Here is a 22050-nt window from a genome sequence, read left to right on the forward strand (position 1 = left end):
TAAATTTCACAAAGCCAGAAGAGGGAAAAATGACCCAGAATCCCAACGGCCGCCTTCTTCTTCTTACATCTATGTTCGAGAGCCCCACCAGGGTAATTGCCTTGCATATTGCAAGGCAATGGCAAGTGCCTCACAGCAAAAATGTTGCTTTCAGGCTTGAGTGAATTCTGGGGAAAAAATAACATAAAAATAAAATCAGAGCATCTCCAGACTGCCACATCCAGTAACTAATATTATCTCTGTCCCTTATTCTGTTCATACTGTCCCAGTACATATCTCCTCTGTCTCTCTGCTGACTTCCCCTCCCCTCCCCTTCTCTGTTTTGTTCTCAGTCTGACTGCTGGCTGGGGCCCACTTGGCCCGGGCTCATATCAGTTAGTTATGGGTCCTGGCGGGTCAGGCCCTCGCCCCTGAACACAGACTGGCTGGCTGGCCTCATATCTTTACTTAGGACGCTGTGTTCCCTTTCCTCCACTGTGCTTTCGCTGACAGCGCTCGGCGGCCAGACACAGAAGAATGCGGCGAGGGAGCAAATAAGAACTTGATACACACAAACACACACATTTACATGCAGGTACACGCACAAACACTGAAAAGTCAGGTTTCGAAACGCTTTACAAATCCTTGACAAAAGTCGTGGGTTTTATATTCACATTCTGCTTTTTAGAGCCGTCCTTTGGGAAAGTTTAGTTCGTTTCATGGGTGTGTGATGTATCTGGAAGAACACCTTTAGTAATGTTAACTTTAGCAAGCACACTAGTTTGCTAACATAGCTCATGAGACTAGCTTGCATTTTGATCGTCCAAATATAAACAGGTTACATTATATCAATATTTTATTATGATATAAACTTTATATACATTTTTAAAAAACGATCAGTGGTGGAATTTAACTCTCGTTTGTCTCAAATAGTACGTTTGAGTTAAAAGTCAAAGTACTTATTTCAATCTCACATCACTTTATGCCTCTGTGACTTTCTCACAGAAAAATATTAATATACTGCGATCACCACAACTGTCTGAAAGCTTTAGCTAGTAATATTTATGGGCAATGTCCCATAGTGACAGCTGAAAATAAACTAAAAGGATATGATTCTTTTGTATGTTTCAGATAAAATGAAGGGTAAACTGATGTAGTAAATATCCTTCTGCTGATTAAATTTTTCTTTTTGGCAACATCATAATTTTCTTGACAGGGAAAGATATCCGAGGTGACACCAGATAGACTCCTAAGTAGGGCTGGGTATCGTCACTGATTTCTAGAATCGATTCAATTCCGATTCACAAGGTCCCGAATCGATTCGATCCACGATTCGATTTAATTCGATTCGATTCGATTTGAATCTGGGAAATTTTGACAGTCAGAAATATTATAATTCAGATCAGTACATTTACATATTTTTGTATCTATTAAAAGGAAGCTGACACACGCAAGACTTTATCAAAGGTGTGAGCATCACAGCAGAGGCCTTTGTGTCAAAGTAGCTGAAGATAAAACACAGAAAAACATGAAGGTGATTTTTCCTGGCCTGGGATTTTATAAAAATAATCTGCAGTACATCAAAAACGAAAGAAAACCATTAATCAACACATGAACATTACCTCTGAAGTTACAGCGGTTTTATTAGAGACACGGCTAAGCGTTTTGCATTTTGCTTAATTTTAAAAAGTTTACATTTGTTCAATATTGAACGGCAGAAATTAGGTTTACTTTTCGGAAGTAAGTAAAAGGGAAAAAAAAACATCGGCCGACAGCCTGTAAACAACGGTAGACTTGTGCGTAACAAGCAAGCGAATAATGCAGAAAAGAGAGAGAGAGAGAGCTGTGCATGAAGTGTGATTTTTATACTGAAAAGTCAGCAAAAGTCAGAGGGAATTCATGACGATGTTTATGTGAAGCGTAGTTTGGATCTTCTTTTGCTGCTGGGTTCGGTCAATATTGTTTGGAGAGAGATAAAACTAACAGCCATATGATCAGCGCAAAAAGGGCGTAAACACACAGCGCGGACCCGCGGATCAGAATCAGCGAGCTGTCGGCTTTCAGCCCCGACCGTCAGCTGAGAAAGGCGACATCTCACTGATTCTGATCCGCGCTGTGTGTTTACGTCTTTGTGCAGAAGCCGTGTACCTGCTCTCATTTACTGTCTTAGCTGTTTGGTGGTCGTTGAAATTTTGTGAGGTTTCACCAGAGATTCTGGCATTTCGGGCAAAATAAATTAATATTAAAAAATCGATTCAGGATTTTAATGAATCGATTTTACGTTACCCAAGCCAGAATCGATTTTAATCGATAAATCGATTATAAAAACCCACCCCTACTCCTAAGTCTTACTCTAAATGCTCAAACTGTATAAGACAGTTATTACAGATGATCAAATATGGCAAAAAGCCAGAATCAGTAATCAATCAATAAATAAACAATAGCTCAACCTACAGATCTTGATGATTTTTTTTCTACATTTGCTCAAATCATGTTCAAGTATTGAGATCTGACAGGAGAGAACTGGTATATTTAAGAAATCGTCAGGGTGACCTTTCTTTCGACAGTGTTGAGCTGTTTTCATACATGAATTTCGGACATTTTCGGTGAAACTGGGTCAGTAGATTTTCCACAGCTATCCAATCCACCTCAGACATGCGTGCATTACTGGAAATACTTTGCAGGCTTTAAGCGAAGGAGCCTCCTGGACAGGGTGAGAAGAAGCCGGGACGCATGACGGCAACTCACTAGCAGTGAATGCACTGGAAAAATATCTGTACCAGAGAGCTCGCAGACTAAAAGAGCAGCCAATCTCCGACCTAGAGAGCGGTGGACGTTTATCACAGTGCGCTTCATTCGGTGAGCACTACAAAAGTTCAGGGCTGCAATGCATTTGTGAAAACTGCTTAATACTATTAACGCTTTGCAAAGTCCCGATTGCCCTAAGTTTGAGCTCTGAAGGCGGACTGTATTACACAAGTTAGGCATGGGCTTTCTGAATTTACTGCACACATCTGAAAGAGGATTTCTACATAGAAATGTATAGAAACTGTGTTGTCAGTGTGTGGGAAAGTAGTAATGGCTGCCATCAGGCCTCTTAAGCCCCAGGTACTGACTGACTAACAGCTGGTAACCCCCCTCCCCCTCCGTCTCTTCCTGAGAAGCCAGAGAGTCTGTAGGCTATCGCTGCTCAAAGAGGCAGATTTCAGCAGGAGAGGCTAAACAACACATTCCGCAGGCACTGCCTATAAGCACCACTCAGCCTCACACACCCTGAAACAACACACACACAAAGAATGAGAGGCAGGCAGCTGAGTGTTGAGGGTCATCCAAGGGGTACTTACCACCTTCAATCCTTTCTTTCAGTTAACGCCTAATTTGCATGTCTACATTTTGCCCAGTTAAAAATCTGCATCCTCACTTATATGTTTCTATTTCAATAGATTAACTAGTGTCCATGCTATCTTTATGTCAGTGGTTTACCTGACAAGTGTCTGCAGTTCCCAACCAACCAATTTTGAAGTTATTATATTGGCGCCACGTACAGGCTGATACAGATTAACACTAAATGTGGATATTTTTTTTTTTATTTAAAAAAAAATAATCTAAAAACGTAATTTTAAAGATCATTTTGCAACTAAAAATGTCCAAACATTTGCATGCAATAACAGTAAATTGTGTCTTAAGCATCAGTTATTTCAGTGGAGGACAGCTGGAGACCCGATGGGGTAGTAGTCAGTCCTGTTATGCCAAACACTTCTTGGAGGTCTGCTTGAAGACAGCTGTCTGGGTGCATGGCTAGCTGATACATTCGTCTGCACTCACCGCGTGCAAACCATCTGATGATAAAATTGATTTTGGTGGGATCCAAGCGGACACTAGCAGACCCACAGACATGGGAAGTATCATCTCCACCTAAGCCTCTGTTTTATGCTTGTTAACTCGCCTCCTGTCAACATAAATGGCTGAATTCTCACTGCGACTGCATAACTGAGCTGAAAAATAAATAACCACAAAAAAAGACGATATCTGAAAATAATGTCACCTTACTGATGATTTTATCAGTGTGCAAGAAGAACCATAGAATACAGTTTGGGAATGAAGTTTTATAGATATCCTTCCCCAGCTGCACTGCAACACCACAGTGGTGCTTTCAGCTTTCAGCAAGTGTTAACAAAATGTTCTGATTTTGGTTGTTAGTGTAGATATGGGTGCAACTTTAAGATTTAAAAATTGATGCACTCATTTACATGCAATGTTCACATGACCCGAGGGCAAGAAAAACTCCACAAAAAAAAAAAAACCTCCACCAAAAAAAAAAAAAAAAAAAAAAAAAAAAACTCCACAAAATTTTTTTTTTTTTTTTTAGAAAGAGCGAGGAACAATCGCTTTTCCCGAACATTTCATTCATGTCGGCGCTCTCCGTGGAGCCACAACTGATTGAGACACCGATACTGCTTCATCGGAGTAATTGCCGACGTATCGACGATTCCACACAACATTAATCTAACCTATAGATTTTTACATTGGGGGGAAGCTGAATGAGCTCATAGGATGACGGGAGGCGAGAGGTGGAGAGACAGCTGTTTGTTTGAGAGATGGTGCCATCAAATGGTAGGGACTTTTCCCGGAAGACACATTGCCCAGATATACTTTTCACTTCACATCACCCTGTGGAGCTGGAAAGCACTCTGATGTGGAGTCAGCGTGAGACGTAGACTGCCATTTAGTCAGATGGTCATCAGCAGACATACACAAATGCAGGAGATGACACACACACACACACACACACACACTCATGACCCACATTGACTTGTGCCACAGGTACAGCACTCTCGCTGAAGGACATGAGGGTTATCCACATGGCTCGGTGGGTAATTCTGTGAATTCATGGTCGCTACATTAGTGCTCTGATGAGCTCGCTGTGAGCACGGCAGAGAGAGAGAACATGGACTCATGGCCGCGCACCATCCCTCTTCCACAGACAAATGGCTTGCAGCCAACAGTCAAGTATATGGAACATGAAACACATGATAAAACATGCAATTAAGAGCTTCCGAGCTGCTGTGGAGACCGCTGGTTACATATTTCCTTACTGATTAATGGAGGAGCATTGGAAAGGGAAAGGGTTAGAGAACCCGCCAGGAGTGTTGGGTAACGAGGCATGGTGGCAGATTTATGTCTCCTTCGTCCCCTCCCCCCAATCTGATGTACCCATGACAAAGTGCCGTTAGCCGTCCCCCCATCCCATCTCCTTGAAATGTCATTACATGTTCACATGTAGCAGGTAAGCAGAAATGGAACGAAGATGGGCATTAATGCTAATGAGAACTGGGCTTTGGCCTTTTGTGTCCACTCCCAAAGGCCTCCTTCCATCATTCCATTGCCCGAGTCCATATCCCAATCCCAAACATCTCGATTGTTCAACTGGACTCTCTTCACATGCATAGAAATTTACCACTTCTTCTTCTTCTCTTTTTTAACCTTTTAGCAAAGCCCACATTTTATGACTCCTGCTTTCCACGCTCTTCCACTTTGTCTGTCGCCCCGCTGCCTGTGTGTCTGTGTGAGTGAATTACCTTCAGTCTGTCTTTTGGCAGTGCCTGGGCTCCTTTCATGATGACCTCCTGAACTCTCTCAACAGACAGGTCACTTCCAGCCTGCTCCAGACGCTGACTGAAGAAACCAATAACCTAAAGGTCAAACAGGAGGAAACAGCCAATCACAAACTTGCCATAGGGTCTTTTAGCTTGCCTTAAAGTGCTTTGAGGTGACCGTTGTTGTAATTTGGTGCTATAGAAATAAAATTTAATTGGACTGAATACAGTTGGAGTATTTACGGGTAAACACAGAATTTAAATACAAATTACCACCAATACAGTGTCCTCAGTTTTTCATGTTTTGCCAGGAAAATGGGAAATAGGTGCAGTTATTTATTGAAATGTGCAAACATACATGGGAATATAGTATATAAGACAAAAGCACAGTTTGTATAATTCTTACAAGCTTGAAAATCAATATGTTGGTGCAAAAACTGTTATTTTATGCTTGTGAAACTACGCTATATCAGGCATTTTTTGTAGATTTAACTAAGGAAATGTGGGGGAATTGTGACAGGCTGCTAGTAACAGATTGTCTAAAGATATAATAAAAAAAAAGGTTCTTTGCCAAGTTGTCTTCAAGCGTAGACACAAAATTAAGATGTCTCTTTTGTTTGAATGGTCATTGTTAAGTGTCTTAACAAAACATATGTGATAAAGCAGGCAGTGTCCAAAGCAAAATCCACTTTTTATCCAATAAAATAGAAGAAAATATAACTCGCTGATGAAATTGAACTCTTGTTGATTATCTCCTCAAAAATAAATGGTTATTTTAAAATATTTCTCGTCAGGTTTTGTGTTAATGCAGTTATTGATATCTTTGTTCCATTTTGTTCTACTTGTAAGTATAAATCAGCTGGTAGCATTAGCAAAAAATAAATAAATAAAAAATCAATATTCACTCTTGTCTGTGTTTCCTAATACACACACGGGACCTTGTTCTCATTGAGCTTTAATGTCAAGTCCCAGCTCCATCACGACCCTCTCCAACTCTTCTAATCCCTGTTTGGAGCTGTCACATTAATATTTCAGCAGCCACACCCGATATGATGACACCGGGTGCAATATGAAGATCTAGGAACAAAATGGCATCATGCTACACGCGTAGGCCTGAGAGACCTCAGCTGTGTAAACAACAACACTGGTCAGTGTTCCAAAGGTGGTTTGAACATGACGTTAGAGGAATCTGTGCTGAACCTACAGTACGTCGACAGCTCGGTTTCATTTAAGGCAAAAATATTGCCGCTTCCATAAACGGCCATTTAAACACGTGCATGGGCTGCCATGTTTCCTAGCAACAGTAACTCGCTTCTGTAAATGCTTCTTTATAAGGATACAGCACAGCACACACTATTCAGATAAACCAGCCACATTAAGGCACCTACCAAATATTATGTAGGACCAGAAAAAACAACTCGGATCTGCAGTATCAGCTACCGTGACATGAGCAGCAGATCCTTTAAGTCTTGTAAGTTGCAAGGTGGGGCCTACGTGGATCAGACTTGTTTTTCTAGCACATCCCAGATATGCTCAGTCAGATCGAGAACTGGGGAATTTGGAGACAGAGTTAGTACCTTGAAGTCTGTTGTTGTATTCTTTAAATCTTAAACAAGCACTGCGGTGGGGCAGGGGTGCGTTAGCCTGCTGAAATGGGTTACTGCCACCAGGGGATACTTTTGCTTACTTTTCTGAAAAGGTGTATGTAGTGTGCAACGTGTTAAAGTATGCAGTAGGTGTACATTCCACATGCCAGGGCTCAACCTCTTGCAGCGCATCATGGTCCAGATCATCACACACGCTTTCCATAATGCTCTTTTGGTGCCATTTCACCCCAGGTAAAGGTTGCCAATACATGCACGGGTCTCCTTAAAGCTTTTAACTGTAAACATAGATCTGCACGTCTGTGACTTTGCCTCAAACTGGAGCGGACATTGTGCGCAGATGCCCCGGGCACCTTCTCAGTTCAGAGTGCCACGTTAGCGCGACACTTCGAATAAACTGCAATCGTCCTTTCGATGGATGAGTCAGTCAGCTGACCTAAACCTAAGTTTCATTGATCGAGGGCTAAAAGGCAGAGAGACTTACAAACAAGCAGCAATATATGCTCTTCTAATAAATCACATTTTTGTTCATATTTTTTTTAAAGCAAAAAAAGATGCAGCCGTGGACCACCCAGCATTTGGCACATATCCACGTGTTCCAAACCTCAGGCTTCAAGCATTAAAATAATCATTGTATTTATGATAGTGTATGTTTATCAAATTACACTTAAGCCTGTTAGAAGACAGACAAAAAGTGGCTATAATTGGAAGAATGAGTAGATTTAATTTTGGACTGGACTGGCTTGACTGGTGCCATTACAATGAGATGTTTAAAGAGTTGCAGCTGATCATAAATCGAGATGATTTGCAAAGCTGGGTGAATTCTGCTTATTGTCAGCGGAAAAAAACTTAGAAAATGTCAAAAACTTTTCATTTTAAATATGTAGTTCACTGGAATTAAAAATTATTCAATGCTTTCTGGGTTTAACCTCAAAGAAGAAATCTAAGAAAGTATTTTTTGTGTTTCCACTGCTCTTCTAAGTTTTTCCCTGAAGAAATGTTTGGTGTTCCTTAATTACAAAAAAAAAAAGAACTATTACAAATTCCTTTTAAAGCTCTTTTTTGTCAGAGCAACATTAAAAAATGCTTCTACAGGCAGTTTTGTTTCTCAGTGTGGGCTGTTTTAAAGATTTCAAGCACACCAGAGTTCATGCACTATGTGTGTCTACATCTATCTAATACTAATCTCTTCATTAACTCAGAAGGCCTCCCCCATATGGGCTTATTTTAGAAGAGCAAAAAAGCCGCCTCGCATCCTGAATAGCCTCGGGGAAACTGACTTAACCGAGGGATTCTACCTAGGCATGCCTCCCTCATACTTATGGATAACTGTAAAAGCCTGTGGCAATGTATGCAGCAACCCCCATCCTCTGCACACACACACTCATACCCACCAAAGCTTCCTTTCCCTTCTCTACGTGACTGTGAATGACAGATTTCTCGCGTCCCTTCTTACTTATACACCACGCATACTCATTGAATGTTTGAGATGTAATGTGCAGATACTTGACACCAGTGGACTGATTAATTCAATCATACTACTTAAGTCTTTCATTCTTTATTGCCTGACTGCAATCTTCTGGCCCGGCTTTTTCAACATTTCTGAGCAGACAAAGAGGACACTGCAGAAAAAACTGTCAGGCTTCTCTTAATTCACTTGTGATGCTTTGTGCGATTCCTAGTTTAAAAAAACCAAACAACAACCCTCAAACAGGCTGACCGTGTCGAGGTTCTGCATGATGTCCTGGAAGGACGGGTGCGTCCTGAACTGCTCAAAGAGCTCCCTCTTGTAGAGCAGTGCGTACACCAGGTTAGGGTTGTGGTGTAGAGAGTTGCACAGGCAAGAGTTGATGATTTCCAGCATCATGCGGATGACTTCCTCAATCACACTCAGGTCCTGGGCCTGGAGGGAGAGGGAGGATGTAAAGGTTAATTGGTTTCCCACTAGACTGGTTCCACTTATTATATTGTTTTTAAATGATTGTTTTCTGATAGAACGATCAGCAGGGGGTAACAGACAGATGGCAGAAATGGCAGCAGGGATCAGAGGAAGGACAAAAAAGTAAAGCATGAATGTCAGCCAAGGTCTTAGCAAGTGACAGAAGGGTGATCTTTTAAACCAGATATCAGGTCGTGTTGGCCTGTGTTTCCTTGTGTGGCAAAGACGGCAACTCAGTGACACGTGACAGTCAAAGACTATAAGAAGGACGGACAAAAAGATAAAGAGTTTTAAAGCGCCTGACATGATGGCGTTGTTTTCAGCGTTGTTTCAAACTAAGTAGGCTTCTCAACACATAAACCCAAAAAGTTCATAAATAAGGATTTCCCGATGTGAACATCAACACAAGAGATTGTTGGAGAAATGAACTGAAATCCCAAAGCAGCATCAAAAACAAGTTTGACATTTTAGAAAAATATGCACAGTTGCCCTTTGGTGAAGACAAGATTGATAACATGTAATATCTATGAAGGTTCAGACGACCTCCTCCCAGCTAGGAAAAGGATCTTTCTTCTCTCACTGTGTGACTCCAACTAGCTGTGGCGGCCAAATGGTCGCTCGGAGATCGAGCATGTTGCACCCTCGACCTCCAGTCTCCAAACAATGCCGGTCGGATTCTCAGACAGATTGACAAAGGTTTGCAAAATGACTGTTATTTAATTTACTAACGGAGCCAATTCGCTAACGTGTTGCAATCAGTCTGAGTCGGTCTCCCACAATGAGTGTAACTAGTCTGGGACACGTCTTTTTATAATTGTGGACTTGATTTTACCGGTTGTCAGCAGGTTCCCGTCATATTCCTAAGTAAAAGCTAAACTCTCTTATTTTGTTGTTAAATTAGCATCGTGCAGCACATACGTCACCATTTGAGAAAGAACTCTTGTTTCAGATCTACCAGCTTCTGACTGGATTCTCAATGTAGGTTGTCAATTCTGTTTAATTTGCATTTCTGCGCATGTAAACAGCATTAACCAGTGCATTATCATAAACTGACAGCATGTAATTGTCAACTTGTCCACATATCATCCCCATTTCGTGACTGCATTTTATTGCAGTTTTATGGCAGCTGACTGCAAGTGGTTGCAGACCTGGTCCCCATCTTTGAAGCAACAGTTTCAAAGCCAATAAGATTCCAGGTTCTTTGACTTATAGTTGATTTAATTGTGGTTGTTCCCACTATTACTGTGACTGCAGCAATATGATGTTCAATTTTAGTAGCTCCTTTTGCTCAAAAGCGGTGAAACGCTATTTTTGTCCTTCCAAAGAAACAGTTCAACAAATAACCCCCTTTACAAAGGCAATCTGTTATTTTTACATTTTTGTTTTTGTGCAGATTAAACAAGAGACACAATCTGTGAGCTTGAGAGATGCGGGTGCAACAGAAATATTTTGTTGGCTTTGGAGACGGTCCAACTACCGCCTCCGTGTTTTCAGCCTTTATGATAATCTAGATAAGCTAGGAGAGCTAGCTGCTGACTAAAGCGTCACAGTGATCACATACGTATGACAGTGGTATTAATCTTAACATCCAACCATAAAAGTAAATAAAAAAAATTATATTTTATTATCCCTGCATTCAAAATGTTCATAATTAAGTGTACAAATGAAAAAGTCCTTAATTTTGTACTTAGCGCGAGTAGTGTGAAGCACTCGGCCACTCTTTTTACTTTCAATAGCTTCAGTTATTAATTAGATGAACAATCTTTTTAATAACTTGCAATTAAAGCAGTCAGTAGGAGAATCCTTTCTACATAGTGAGAAAGGTTTTCAGTGTCGCTGATGTTTTTAAATGATGATAAAGATGTCTGCACCTGTCAACCTTTAAAGTTCGGTTTCATTTACCTTATCAGCGTGTTTATGCTACAGAAACCTTGGACCTTAATCTGCGTGGTGGTAACTCGTAAAACATGCGCCTACTTGTAGCCTTTAATGATATTGAAAATGGCTTTCATCATTAACGGAAGTCTATGCAGCTAGAGGAGTTTGGTTTCATCACACAACCTGCTTTTAATGGAAAAAGACATGCTTTAAGAAATCTGGTTTATTGTTCTTTAGTTACTTCATTCACAACAATCCGTCTACAAGAGAGACAGACAGACGCCACCGTGATGAGATAACGTCTTTTTGGCGTGTTCAATGGTGGCGCACAACAAGAAAACAGTAGAGAGCGTGGGAAAATGAATAATCTACAGAGAGATAAAAACTTTGGTCAACAGAGTTCATGACTAATTTCCCATGGTGTGACAGCTGTGGGCAGAGCGTTACAAAATCTACCGTCTACGTTTGATGATATTGCAAGATAAGCTCCATAAATGAGAAACCAGAAAAATATAACTCAATAGCACCGTGACTCATCTCAATTAAACCAAGCACTACTAACCACGAGTATCAGTTTCTCTTCACTCCCAAAAAGACAAAAATATGGTCTCTGCTTTACAAATACTTAAATTTACTGCTTAAAAAGAAATTCTAAAAATCTGCTCAGCGACTTCTTTTTTTTAACATATACAGTATACAGCATCTATGTTAGGCCAAACAGAGTCAAAGAGCCGCCTGTGTAAGCAGCTCAGAAGAAGCAGCTAGAACAACAAAATGCAAACTAAGAGAATGCAGGAGTCAGGGACATCCAAAGCAGCTTAGCTTAATGCAATGGAAATCAGTCCATCGGTAGTCTGACCACAACTGTAACACGCGACGTAGATTATCTGACAGGTTTTAGTTCAGATCCTGGATCTTTAAAGATCCTTGCATGCCTCCAAGCAGATATGAATAAATATGTGTGCTCCATTTTGAACATTCTTCATTTTGCAGTGTTGTCTGAATATATAAAAAGTATTATAATTACTGTTACTATATGTAAGAATAACATGACATAAAATTTCAATGAAAAGATCTCCCAGTGCCTAGTAAAAACTACCCAAACCAAGATATGTCTGCAAAAACCAGCAGATGGGTGAGAGGAGAAAGAGGTTTGCCTTATACCAAAGTGTTTATGAATTCAGTGTGTAATAATGCTCAGTAGTGTGCATTTATCACAAGATGTTTACTCAGCTAAAGTTTGCCCGTCTTGTTTTAGTTGTGCCACAGCAAAAATGTAATTAATGATATAATGCTGATAATATGACCTCAGTCCTTTATGTGGATGTAGAAACTATGACAGTGACAGTGAAACGCAGGCAGTTATCCTTACTATTCACAACTGTCAAAATGTCTCGTGTGAAATGCGTCATTTTAAGTGGTTTTCATACGTGAACTTTGGGCAATTTTGGGCGACCTGCATTAGGATATTTTCCACAGCTGTCCTTTCTCACATGTAGCACATACAGTAGCAGGAAATAGGCAGTTTCAGTCACGTTTGTACTATTAGGAAATGCTGCGTATTGTAGGTAAAGTATGCAGCATATCACCAAAACCCAACACCATCCAGCCTTTAAGAAGGAATCTGTTGGGTTAAAGCAGCACACGTTTGTGTTCTCACATGTACCTCTGTCGGCAATGGTGCATAAATATATGAATGCTATGACAAAAACATATTTAACGTCACTTTTCCAAACATTTAACTGACCAGTTCAGCCTGTCGGTCTGAAAACCTTTAATCATTGTCTTTGCTTTGCAGGAAGCCTCGCCTTAGACAGTTACTCATTAGAAACTTCCTCTGGGTTTGCACGCTGCCACATTTCAGCTTGAAGTAAAATTCCTGTAACGTTCATTAGAATAGGCAGCAGAGATGGCAAAGCTTTCTGATAAAGAAAAAGAAAAAAAAGATTTATTTATATTTCACAAGGTCTCATTCTTGAGCCGGGCACAACGTGAGCTTTTATATTCGCCACAGCACACTTATGCTTAGTGATTCATTTGCATCACTGTTCTGCTGATGACCTGTTTTGACCAAGAATTTGCAATATCTGATTCGAAACAGCAACATGGTGAGACTCCTGCTGCGAGCTGATTGGCCACCGAGTCTACCTCCAATCTGGGCAAATCATCTGTAACAGAACTGCATGTGGTAGCATTTTATATTCCATCTTCGGTGCCCTGCTTTGAGAGAAGTTCTTATCTTATAAATAACTTTGCTTGCTGTGATGCTTTTTTTTTAATGCACATAATCAGTCCCTGAAAAAAAGCCGGGGGATTAAGATAACAGTAAATAGTTCTTTTGTGTTCTTTTGTGCACTGAAAAAGGTTACTTTAGAAATATAATGGGTTACAGATTATTGGTTGCGCTGCTGAAAATGTAATTACTAGGGCAACCCTTTAAAATTAATTCAGAATGATGTATCTTATTATTTTTTGTTTACGGTGTGATTACTTTTCTACCAAATGTATTTTTTAAACCAGGCAAATCCAGCTGCTGCAGGTTACAGAGGTGTTACAAACAAGCTTCACAGTGAACGGCGATGCTGGAATCTGTGTCAGAAGTGTCGGAAATGCTGAAGTCCAGCACTGAAAGGCATTCTTGTCCAGTGATGTGGCCGACTATCACAGGTGGGGTCGCAGGCATGGAAACGGGTTGCTCAAAGCAATGTGCATCGATTTGACTGGAAGAGAACCAAGGAAAAAGAAGGCTCGGACGTGACCCAAAGGCTGCAGCAGGGGTAGCCTAGATTTGAGTCCACTCCAGACCACTTCCTGCATGTCATCCCCCCGCCACCCGCTCCTTCTCCCTGCTTTCCTGTCTGCGCTCTACACTTTGCTGTCAAATGAAGACTGTAAACCTTGTAAGCCATCCTATTCTCCAACAGCTTTGCTGACCTGTGTAGCTCTCTGACAGAAGCCACTCAAGCCCAGCAAAATGATGAAGAAGGATTGAACAGTTCTAGATTTATGATCTTTATCGAAAACAATGCATTCAGATTTTGTGAACACCATCAATGCAACTGGTAACGAAACTCTAGTTATTTCGACACACATCCAATAACATTGCTGCACTGATTTCCACAAGCATGATGGTTGAAGGTGTTGAGCTTTAACCGGCAGACGTGGAGAGGCAATAGGAAGGCAGGAGAGCCAGCTCTAATGAGGATTGATTGTGCGTCTGGAAGCAGAGGTGGCTCTCTGAGCTCGACTCCACTGCCTAGCTATACTTGCTCCACTCTTTTCCGCAGTGGCAGGCCATAATTAGACAGAAAGCAGGGACAGATAAGAGAGAAAACTGAGTAGGAGGATGTGGAGGCAGGAGGAGGAGGACAGCAACAAAAATGGTAGCATAGATGATAAGAGAGTATGGGGGGTAGGGGGGCTAACTGATGGAGAAAACGGACGTGACGAAGAGGAGACAAAAGCAGGAGAGGGAGGCAGAGTAGGAGTGAAGGATGCCTGGTGTGTTTGTTCTCCAGCTCTGCACCAAGCTTAATGAGATTAGTCTGGCAGGGAAAAAATGCCACACTGGGGAATTCAGGTCACATGAAAATAGGCTAGCTAGACGTCTGCCTGGCCTTGTGTGTATGTTTGTCAAGTGGATGAGATTAAGAGGTCCACGGTCTGGTTGAAACCCAGACAGGATTTAAATATCTTGGCGGCGACTCCTCTTCCACTTCCCACTCTGTCCTTTTGCACTTTTTTTCTCTTCAAACTGCATCCTCAGCCAGAAAAAACAAACAAAAAAACCCCCAAAAAAACACTTGACATGTGTTTGTTTGACAGCATATTCTTCCTACCTCTCCCTCCTCTTTTTGCCTTATTCTCTCTTAGTCATACATCGTTTTCCAACCTTGTGCCTTGTCGTTTGGTCACAGCCACTCATGCCGCTATTTCTCGTCTTCTCTCCACCCAGGAAAACATAGGTGAGTCATATCATTAGCCTCAATGATCCCGTCCTGTTTTACTTGCATCACCATTCACAGAAACCCTATTGGAAAGCAAAGCGTTTATATGCACCCTTCACCCTTCCCCAACTCTGTGCAATTCTGCTGTTAATTCTTAAACATACCGAGTGTAAATGTGTCGCATCTGCAGGCGTGGTGACCTCTGCTGTGTCTGACAACTGACAGTTTGTAGATGCAAGCAGTGACTAGAAAGCCAGAGCCCGTCCTTTCTATCATACCCACACATGTTTTTAAGCGAGCGTTTGTGAGTGCGGACAGGGTGTTTAGAGACATAGACATGAAAATCCCTGTAAAGTAGGAGCTGGCATCATTAAACCAATAGCTTAGTGATTCCCTGGCCGGCCCTGCTGCTCACTGTAGGCTGTTGCAGGGCAGACAAACCAGACATATTAAGAAAGAGCACTGATGAAGACAAGGGCATGAGGATACAAACAGAAAGAGTGAAAAGCCACACCTACAGGTTGAATAAAGCACAGTGGAGGAAAAGGATGAAGAGTTGGAAAAAAAGCCACGTGGACAGACAGAGAGGGTCAGACTGGCTGAGCAGCAGCAGCAGCCTGCCCTTGTCTTTTGGGAGCTTTTTTTTTTTTTTTTTTTTTTTTTTAAATAGGTCATTGTCTGACCCGCATTATGGTACCACAGCCATGTCATAATCACACCATTTTGAAGAGCATTGTGCTCAGGTCAGCTTCTCATTACCCCATAGCTTCACATACCCACAAAACATCCTTTGTTGGATGCACACAGAGAAAAAGAGAAAAAAGTGTGTGTGTGGCGACAAAGTTGGACCCTAAAGAAAAACAGCAGCATCAACACAATGTGATTATGCTGGATGCTCTCTGCATCACCGTCTCGTGTGTGACGGCAGGATCCCGTGTATTGGCGTCCATATACCTTATCCTGATTAAATAGGCACACTACTTTTCTGAGACTTGGCTAGCGCTAACAGCGGGGCGGCTTGGGTGGGGAATGAAGGCAGTACTGTGGGTCATGTGGGTCATGACGTGAGTGATAATGATAAAAAAAAAGATGACGCCAACTGCTGCAACAGCACTCTGGGAGATAGGTAGGCAGTGCTAATTGATCTGCTACGAGCTGTGCTCTGTTTTGCTGTGCCTCGATCGCGAAAGGACCACGATGCAGCAGGGCTGCCCTAATTACCATTTGGAAGCAGCGGATCATTAGGACCCCAGAGCACCTGCTGCCTGCAGGGGTGGCAGTCCTACTGCCTGAGAATAGCAGCTGAAAGAGGCAGTGATAGATGACAAAAGAGAAGAGGATGGCACATATATGGAGAGACGGGCTAACAGAATAATAGTAAACTAATAACTGGGCCTAACACCGTTGTTACTGGGCAGGTGAGGGAGGGGTAACTCCTGAAAGATCAGAGACCAAATTGTGGAGTCAGTGTGTAAGCTAACTCTCACCTCTCAGCAGGAAAGCACCTTAATGAGAGGAATGCAAGGAAACAGATTTATGAGACAGAGAAGAAAAGATAATGAGCTACTTATTGCATGGCAGAGAGGTTAAGAGGTTACTTGTTACATGTGATTAGTTTATTCTATGTTCAATTTCACTAGAGGCTTAGCTACTCAGCCTGGAGCCTGAAGTTGAGTTCATTTGGAGCAGTTAAAGACCACCACTCTAAAAGATCTCATTTATCTTGGTCTCCTATAGGCAAACTCTTAATTGGAGTTCAGTTAAAAAAAAAATATGCTGGTGTCCTACGTTTATATTTCCTTAAACTATGACACAACCCAGCTCATGCTAAGATGATTTTAAGAAGTCCATCCGAGTAACAGATTTGGAACTTAAAGATTCGCATGAGGAAGTCCTCTCGAAAATGAGCAACATATATTTATTCTATCTTTCATAACTTTCCAGGAATGTACACTTGATTAATTGGCCTATAAAAGATCAGCAAATAGTACTGATAGTTTACTTAGTTGTTGTTAGATTGAAATAATCTGTTATAATCTGTTCTGGATTTATAGAAGAGTGCTCAGATCTTTGTTTGTATGTGTGACTTACACATATGGTGACAAACAACCTTGTGATGAACTGCTGAATTTTATTTTATTTTATTTTATTTTATTTTATTTGATAGTTTTCATTTATTTTTGCTACCTGGTTTTAATTGAGTAATTTTTGTAACTGTGAGACACTTGCTGCTGCCCATCTTGGCCAGGTCTCTCTTGTAAAATAGGTTTTTAATCTCAATGGTGATCTTCCTGGTTAAATTAAAAAAAAAAAAAAAGGCCTTTTCTTGTTTTAATCGAACTATAACACCTGTCTGAATAAAGCCTTATAAACAGCAGAATGCATTTCATAACATGGGGCGGTGGGGAGGTCTTTATCAGCAGGAAAAGCTGTAAAACCTATAAAAATACAGTTTAAAAAATATCAAGTTTTCCCATCACATTAGCCAAAGTGATTAAGTGGTCTGGATTGGAGTCGTCACTGAGCTGGGATTCTGAATTGAAAGTAAGAAACAATCATCTATGTTTAACCCGTCTCATCTGGTCAACTTTAAGCTCCAGTGTGCTGTGTGGTTTAAGGTTGCTAGGATGTGAAGAGGTCTCACTTTCTCAGTCTTCTCCCTGGTGCAACAATTTATAACGTGAGAGTCCTCTGTGACCTCATCATCTTATTACCAGTTTATAAATAATCCTTTGGGGTCAACCTTTGCTGATAGCAGCATGCCTGAACTAGTGTAATAAATGGTTCATGAATTGTCTTTTTTGTGTGCAACAATACTGTGCAAAAGTCTTGAACCACCCTTTCATTTCTTTATGTTTTGCTGGGAAAAAGAGAAATAAGTACAGTGATTTTTTCAAACATGTACACACACATGGAAATACAGTTTAAAAGAAAAAAACTGAGTTTGTGCAATTCTAACAAGCTTAAAAGTCAGTATAAATAAGCTCCTATGACCGTCTTTAATCTTCAACACAGCCTGAACTCTTTTAGACAAGCTTTCTTCTAATTTGTAGACACTTCCTGTTTTACCTCCTCCACACATACTAAAAATGATTTGAAGCAAAAAGCTGAAATTTGGATGAATGATGCTGCAGATTTTCAGTTTTCAGAGCTGAACTATTGCTCATTAACACTTTAAAAATGATGACAGCCCGGCTACAATATAAAGAAATGAGGGGTGACGTTTGAACAGTATTGTATATAAGCTTGTAACTTTTATTGTGTGTTAATTCAATTTTAATATTAATGTTTATGAATACTAATTGACTAAAGTAACACCCTAAAATATGAAACTACACATTTTCATCCCTTTGTTTACATTCGGGCTACAAATCTTTTTCCATCTACACGTGAACTATGTTTGAATCATCAAACAACCTACAACACACTTAACGCAGTAGAACATCGTAAACAAGCGAATAAAAAAAGAAAATGTGCAGTGAGGCCACTTCAAATAAACTAAACAATAACTGTCAGCACAAACATTAATGCTGCTTGACTGATTACAACTACTCACTCACATAAACATCGCAGACTGTATAATAGCTCGCTTCAGAAGCACAATTTCTAGTTAACAGCTTGCATCACTGAATGATTCTGGACTTTGCACAAAAAAAAATCATTTTGTAGCTTCCTAAGAAATCCGCACATTCCTGAAAGCCCTGATAATAAACAGAAGGCATAATGTTTATTATCTGTTGATATATCCCCGGGCTCTGCTTTCCTCTTAAACAAGAGGAATGGTGCTACAAAGCTAATGCATGTGTCTACTCCAGCTATTAAAAAGAGATCACAGAATGTGACTCAACCAGGACACATAAACACATAGACAGGGTGGTCCACCATGCTCCTGGCAGTGTCTGTGCGCATGTAAGTGTGTGTGTGTGTGTGTGTGTGTGTGTGTGTGTGTGTGTGTGCGCTTGTAGTCTTTTCCCAGAAATGTACAACAGTAAACAGACTAAGAGGCAGAGAAGTAACATTACCATTACTGGCTGGGAGCATAAACAGTGACAAACAATGCAACACATACTTCCATCTTTTTATGTTTGTTTGCATGTACAACCGCAAACTGCATGTCCTCGGCATATCTCAGTGGATGAGACAGGAAAGTAAGAATAAAAATGCAGACTCAGAGGTAACCATAGGATCCCACGAGAGATGCCCTTCTTGGTCTGGGAGCCTCTGGATGTTCCCCCCGGGGGTGGGGGTGGGGGCTCAAGGGCCCCAACCCCTCGCTCTGTCTTCCCTGATACTAACCAGACGCAGCCGCGCAAACACATTCAGGGACAGGGGGCATGTTCTGTGTGTGTATATACCAGAGAGAGAGAGACAGCAACCAAGAGGCAGACATCTACAGGGAGAAGGGGGGTACAGAAGAGGAGACGGAGGGAAAGATGAGACATTAACACAGAAGCAGACTGCACCCAGCTTTAACTCTCAGCTTAGGGCAGTTTGACAACGTTTTCATATCCGCCTCTCGGTCTCTCCCTCGTAAAGAGAGCGATTATACGTCCAGGACGATCCCACATTAAACAAACATTAGTTCTCTCTCCACAGCCAGGCTCGGCCAAATTGCATTGTTTCCAGATGCCTGTCACAAAAACACGCTTTAACCCACCCCAGGGCCCTCTCCTCCCCTCGTCAGCTCTCTCCTCTCCTCTGTCTCTCCTTACAGCTACCTCAGCCTCCACACCTCCCCAAGTTAAGGCGAGGGTTTGTGAGTAACACCAGGGCAGGCTGCTTTCAATTACGCCGCCACATCCGCTACTACCGCAGGAGCAGATGAGAGCCGGCGATGGAGGAAACAAAGGAGCCGGCATAATGAGACAGCAGCCCTTCCTTCAGATGTCACATCTCTCAAAACCAATGACGGGCTTTAGCTGGCGTGTAAGGTCATGTTAAGTGGCCAGACATGGAAAATTAGGAAGGAATTTCAACTTAACATTAAAACTATTAAAAGAAAAAATGGCTATACTTTATACTTGTTCATATACAATTTAAGGCCTCAGAGCAGCTTTGTGTCAGTTTCATATATTATTTTCTGCATAAACCAATGTGAAGCCTAAACCTGGGCATAATGAGTATCTTAGGGATGCTTAGGTGTTGCTCTGACAAAAATCAGCTACTTACAGCGACTACTTTCTGAGATTTTATTAACAAGTTGCTAACAAGCAGCAAACTGCTGCTCATCGGGTCTACATTTTAAACTCCCCATCTATGCCAACCTCAAATCAAAGAGAATTAACAATAAAAAAAAAAAGCTCTAGCAGTGCAGAGCCTAAAGGTATATTTACATTTCAGAGACCCCTCATTATTCTGTTTCTGCTCTATACGGCTGTACAACAGTGCTTTAAGCTAAATGCCACCTTCAGCATGTAAACAAGCTAAGCTGGCATGATGCAGACCATGTTAAACATTTTAGTTTAGCATACTAGCATTTACCGACAGGCACGAGAATAGACTGATGGGAATGTCCTTCCTTTTGCTTGGTAATAAAAGACCCAATAGCACACTCAATCCAACACTTTAAATCTTACTCACAAATGCCAACATTTTGGAGGGAAACAACAAGCCAAGGAGTCTGAAAATAAGAACATGGTAAGCCATACACTATTACTTGGCATATGTTTGTCAAAAGACAGCCCATGGAGCTTCCGTCTGATAAGTAGACAATACTCAGTGTGGCACATATCCAAAGTTACATGGCAATATGTGAAGAAATAAATAAACAGACGCTACTAAAGTTGCTTTAATTTCTGAAAACACATTGTCAAACATCTGCTTTTCAATTTCACCTGTGCTACTTGAAGGTGAAAGAGAGATGTAAGACAACAGCAGGCTGGAAAGCCCTTCTTTCCAACAAATCTCCTCCACTGCTCAAAAACACCTATGACTAAGATATTCACCACTCAAAACAAGGGGAAGGCTAATTGTGTAGTTTTGTTCGAGCTTGTGCTCAAGACAAAATTTCACTCGACTTATGTCTCACCTCGAGTGTGTATATATATATGTGTGTGTGTGTCCAAATATACAACATGTTCCCTTTCGTTACAGCACACTGTGTGGACACGGAGACGTGGATAGTAGACATGGGAACCAATGCCACAGCCAGTTAGTATAGTCTAAGCTCAAGGATAACGACAATATCAGAAAAGCTGACCAGTTCTGTCTTTAAAGTCTATGACCCAGAGAATGTGTCAGACACTTCAAGGAAAACACTCATTCAAAATTCCCATGAAATAATCGAGCTGAAAATCTGCCATGTACCCTTGAGCACTAAAGTGAGTCTCTATCAAAAGAGTGCTGTTGTGTAGATGACCTTATTTTTTGACCTCATACTCCCATGCATGAGCATGTCTTTGACTTTTTTGAATTTTTCGCTTCTATTATATTAACTTTAAGGCCATTTTCTCATATAACCGCTGTACTCACATTTTTTTTCTTTTTTTAAGAAAATGCAATCGTGGCAAACCCATCTCTTTATTTCTCCATTTGATTTTCAGTCATATAAAATGTCCACTTATGCATGTTTGTAAATAAAAAAAGAGCATTACAATAGACCCTGAAGGAAGGAGGCATCCAAACAAGGGTGGATAATTATGCTTTATACATGTGTGTTACATACTGTAGATGTCTGCTTGTAAAGGGGCCTCATCAGACAGTCACTACACGGTTGAAGAAGCACTCACATACGCTCATGTTTCCTCAACACCTTAGGGTATTTATGGGGACCTTGTCCAAACTCGCACTAACAAACACACACACACACACACACACACAAATGTGTTTGCATACGCACGCTTATCTAGGACCAAGCAAATCTAATGAGACAGCCAGACCAAAAGGCAGACAAACATACCCGAGGGCAGCGGCGTCTACGTGCAAATACAGACGACATATGTTTGTCAATAGGCAACAAAATGCTCTTGTCAGGTGTGACTGTCATATCAACATATTTAAAAAGACAAATTTGCTGTCAGTCAATACCGTATTTAATTTTTTTAAACTGTCTGTTTTGTTGTTTTTCTGTCAAAAGAATAATGTGCAAAATAACTAGCTAGCTAGTT

General features: G+C 41.1%; 1 protein-coding gene across 2 annotated transcripts in view; it reads right to left on the minus strand.

Annotated features, from left to right (window-relative positions):
• The window catches only part of dym (dymeclin), a 59278-nt gene that overhangs the window by 4810 nt on the left and 32418 nt on the right, over nt 1-22050 (minus strand). For both annotated transcript variants that reach the window (XM_085463919.1, XM_085463918.1), the window contains exons 15-16: nt 8901-9083; nt 5559-5672 (exon numbers count right to left, since the gene is read on the minus strand). In XM_085463919.1, the coding sequence (XP_085320045.1) occupies nt 5559-5672; nt 8901-9083 (297 nt within the window). The remainder of the gene's footprint in view (nt 1-5558; nt 5673-8900; nt 9084-22050) is intronic.

The sequence above is a fragment of the Copadichromis virginalis genome, linkage group LG7 (genome assembly GCF_057382275.1).
Source record: "Copadichromis virginalis isolate Kocher_CV1m ecotype Utaka linkage group LG7, C_Virginalis_male_GT1.1, whole genome shotgun sequence".
NCBI classification, from domain to species: domain Eukaryota; kingdom Metazoa; phylum Chordata; class Actinopteri; order Cichliformes; family Cichlidae; genus Copadichromis; species Copadichromis virginalis.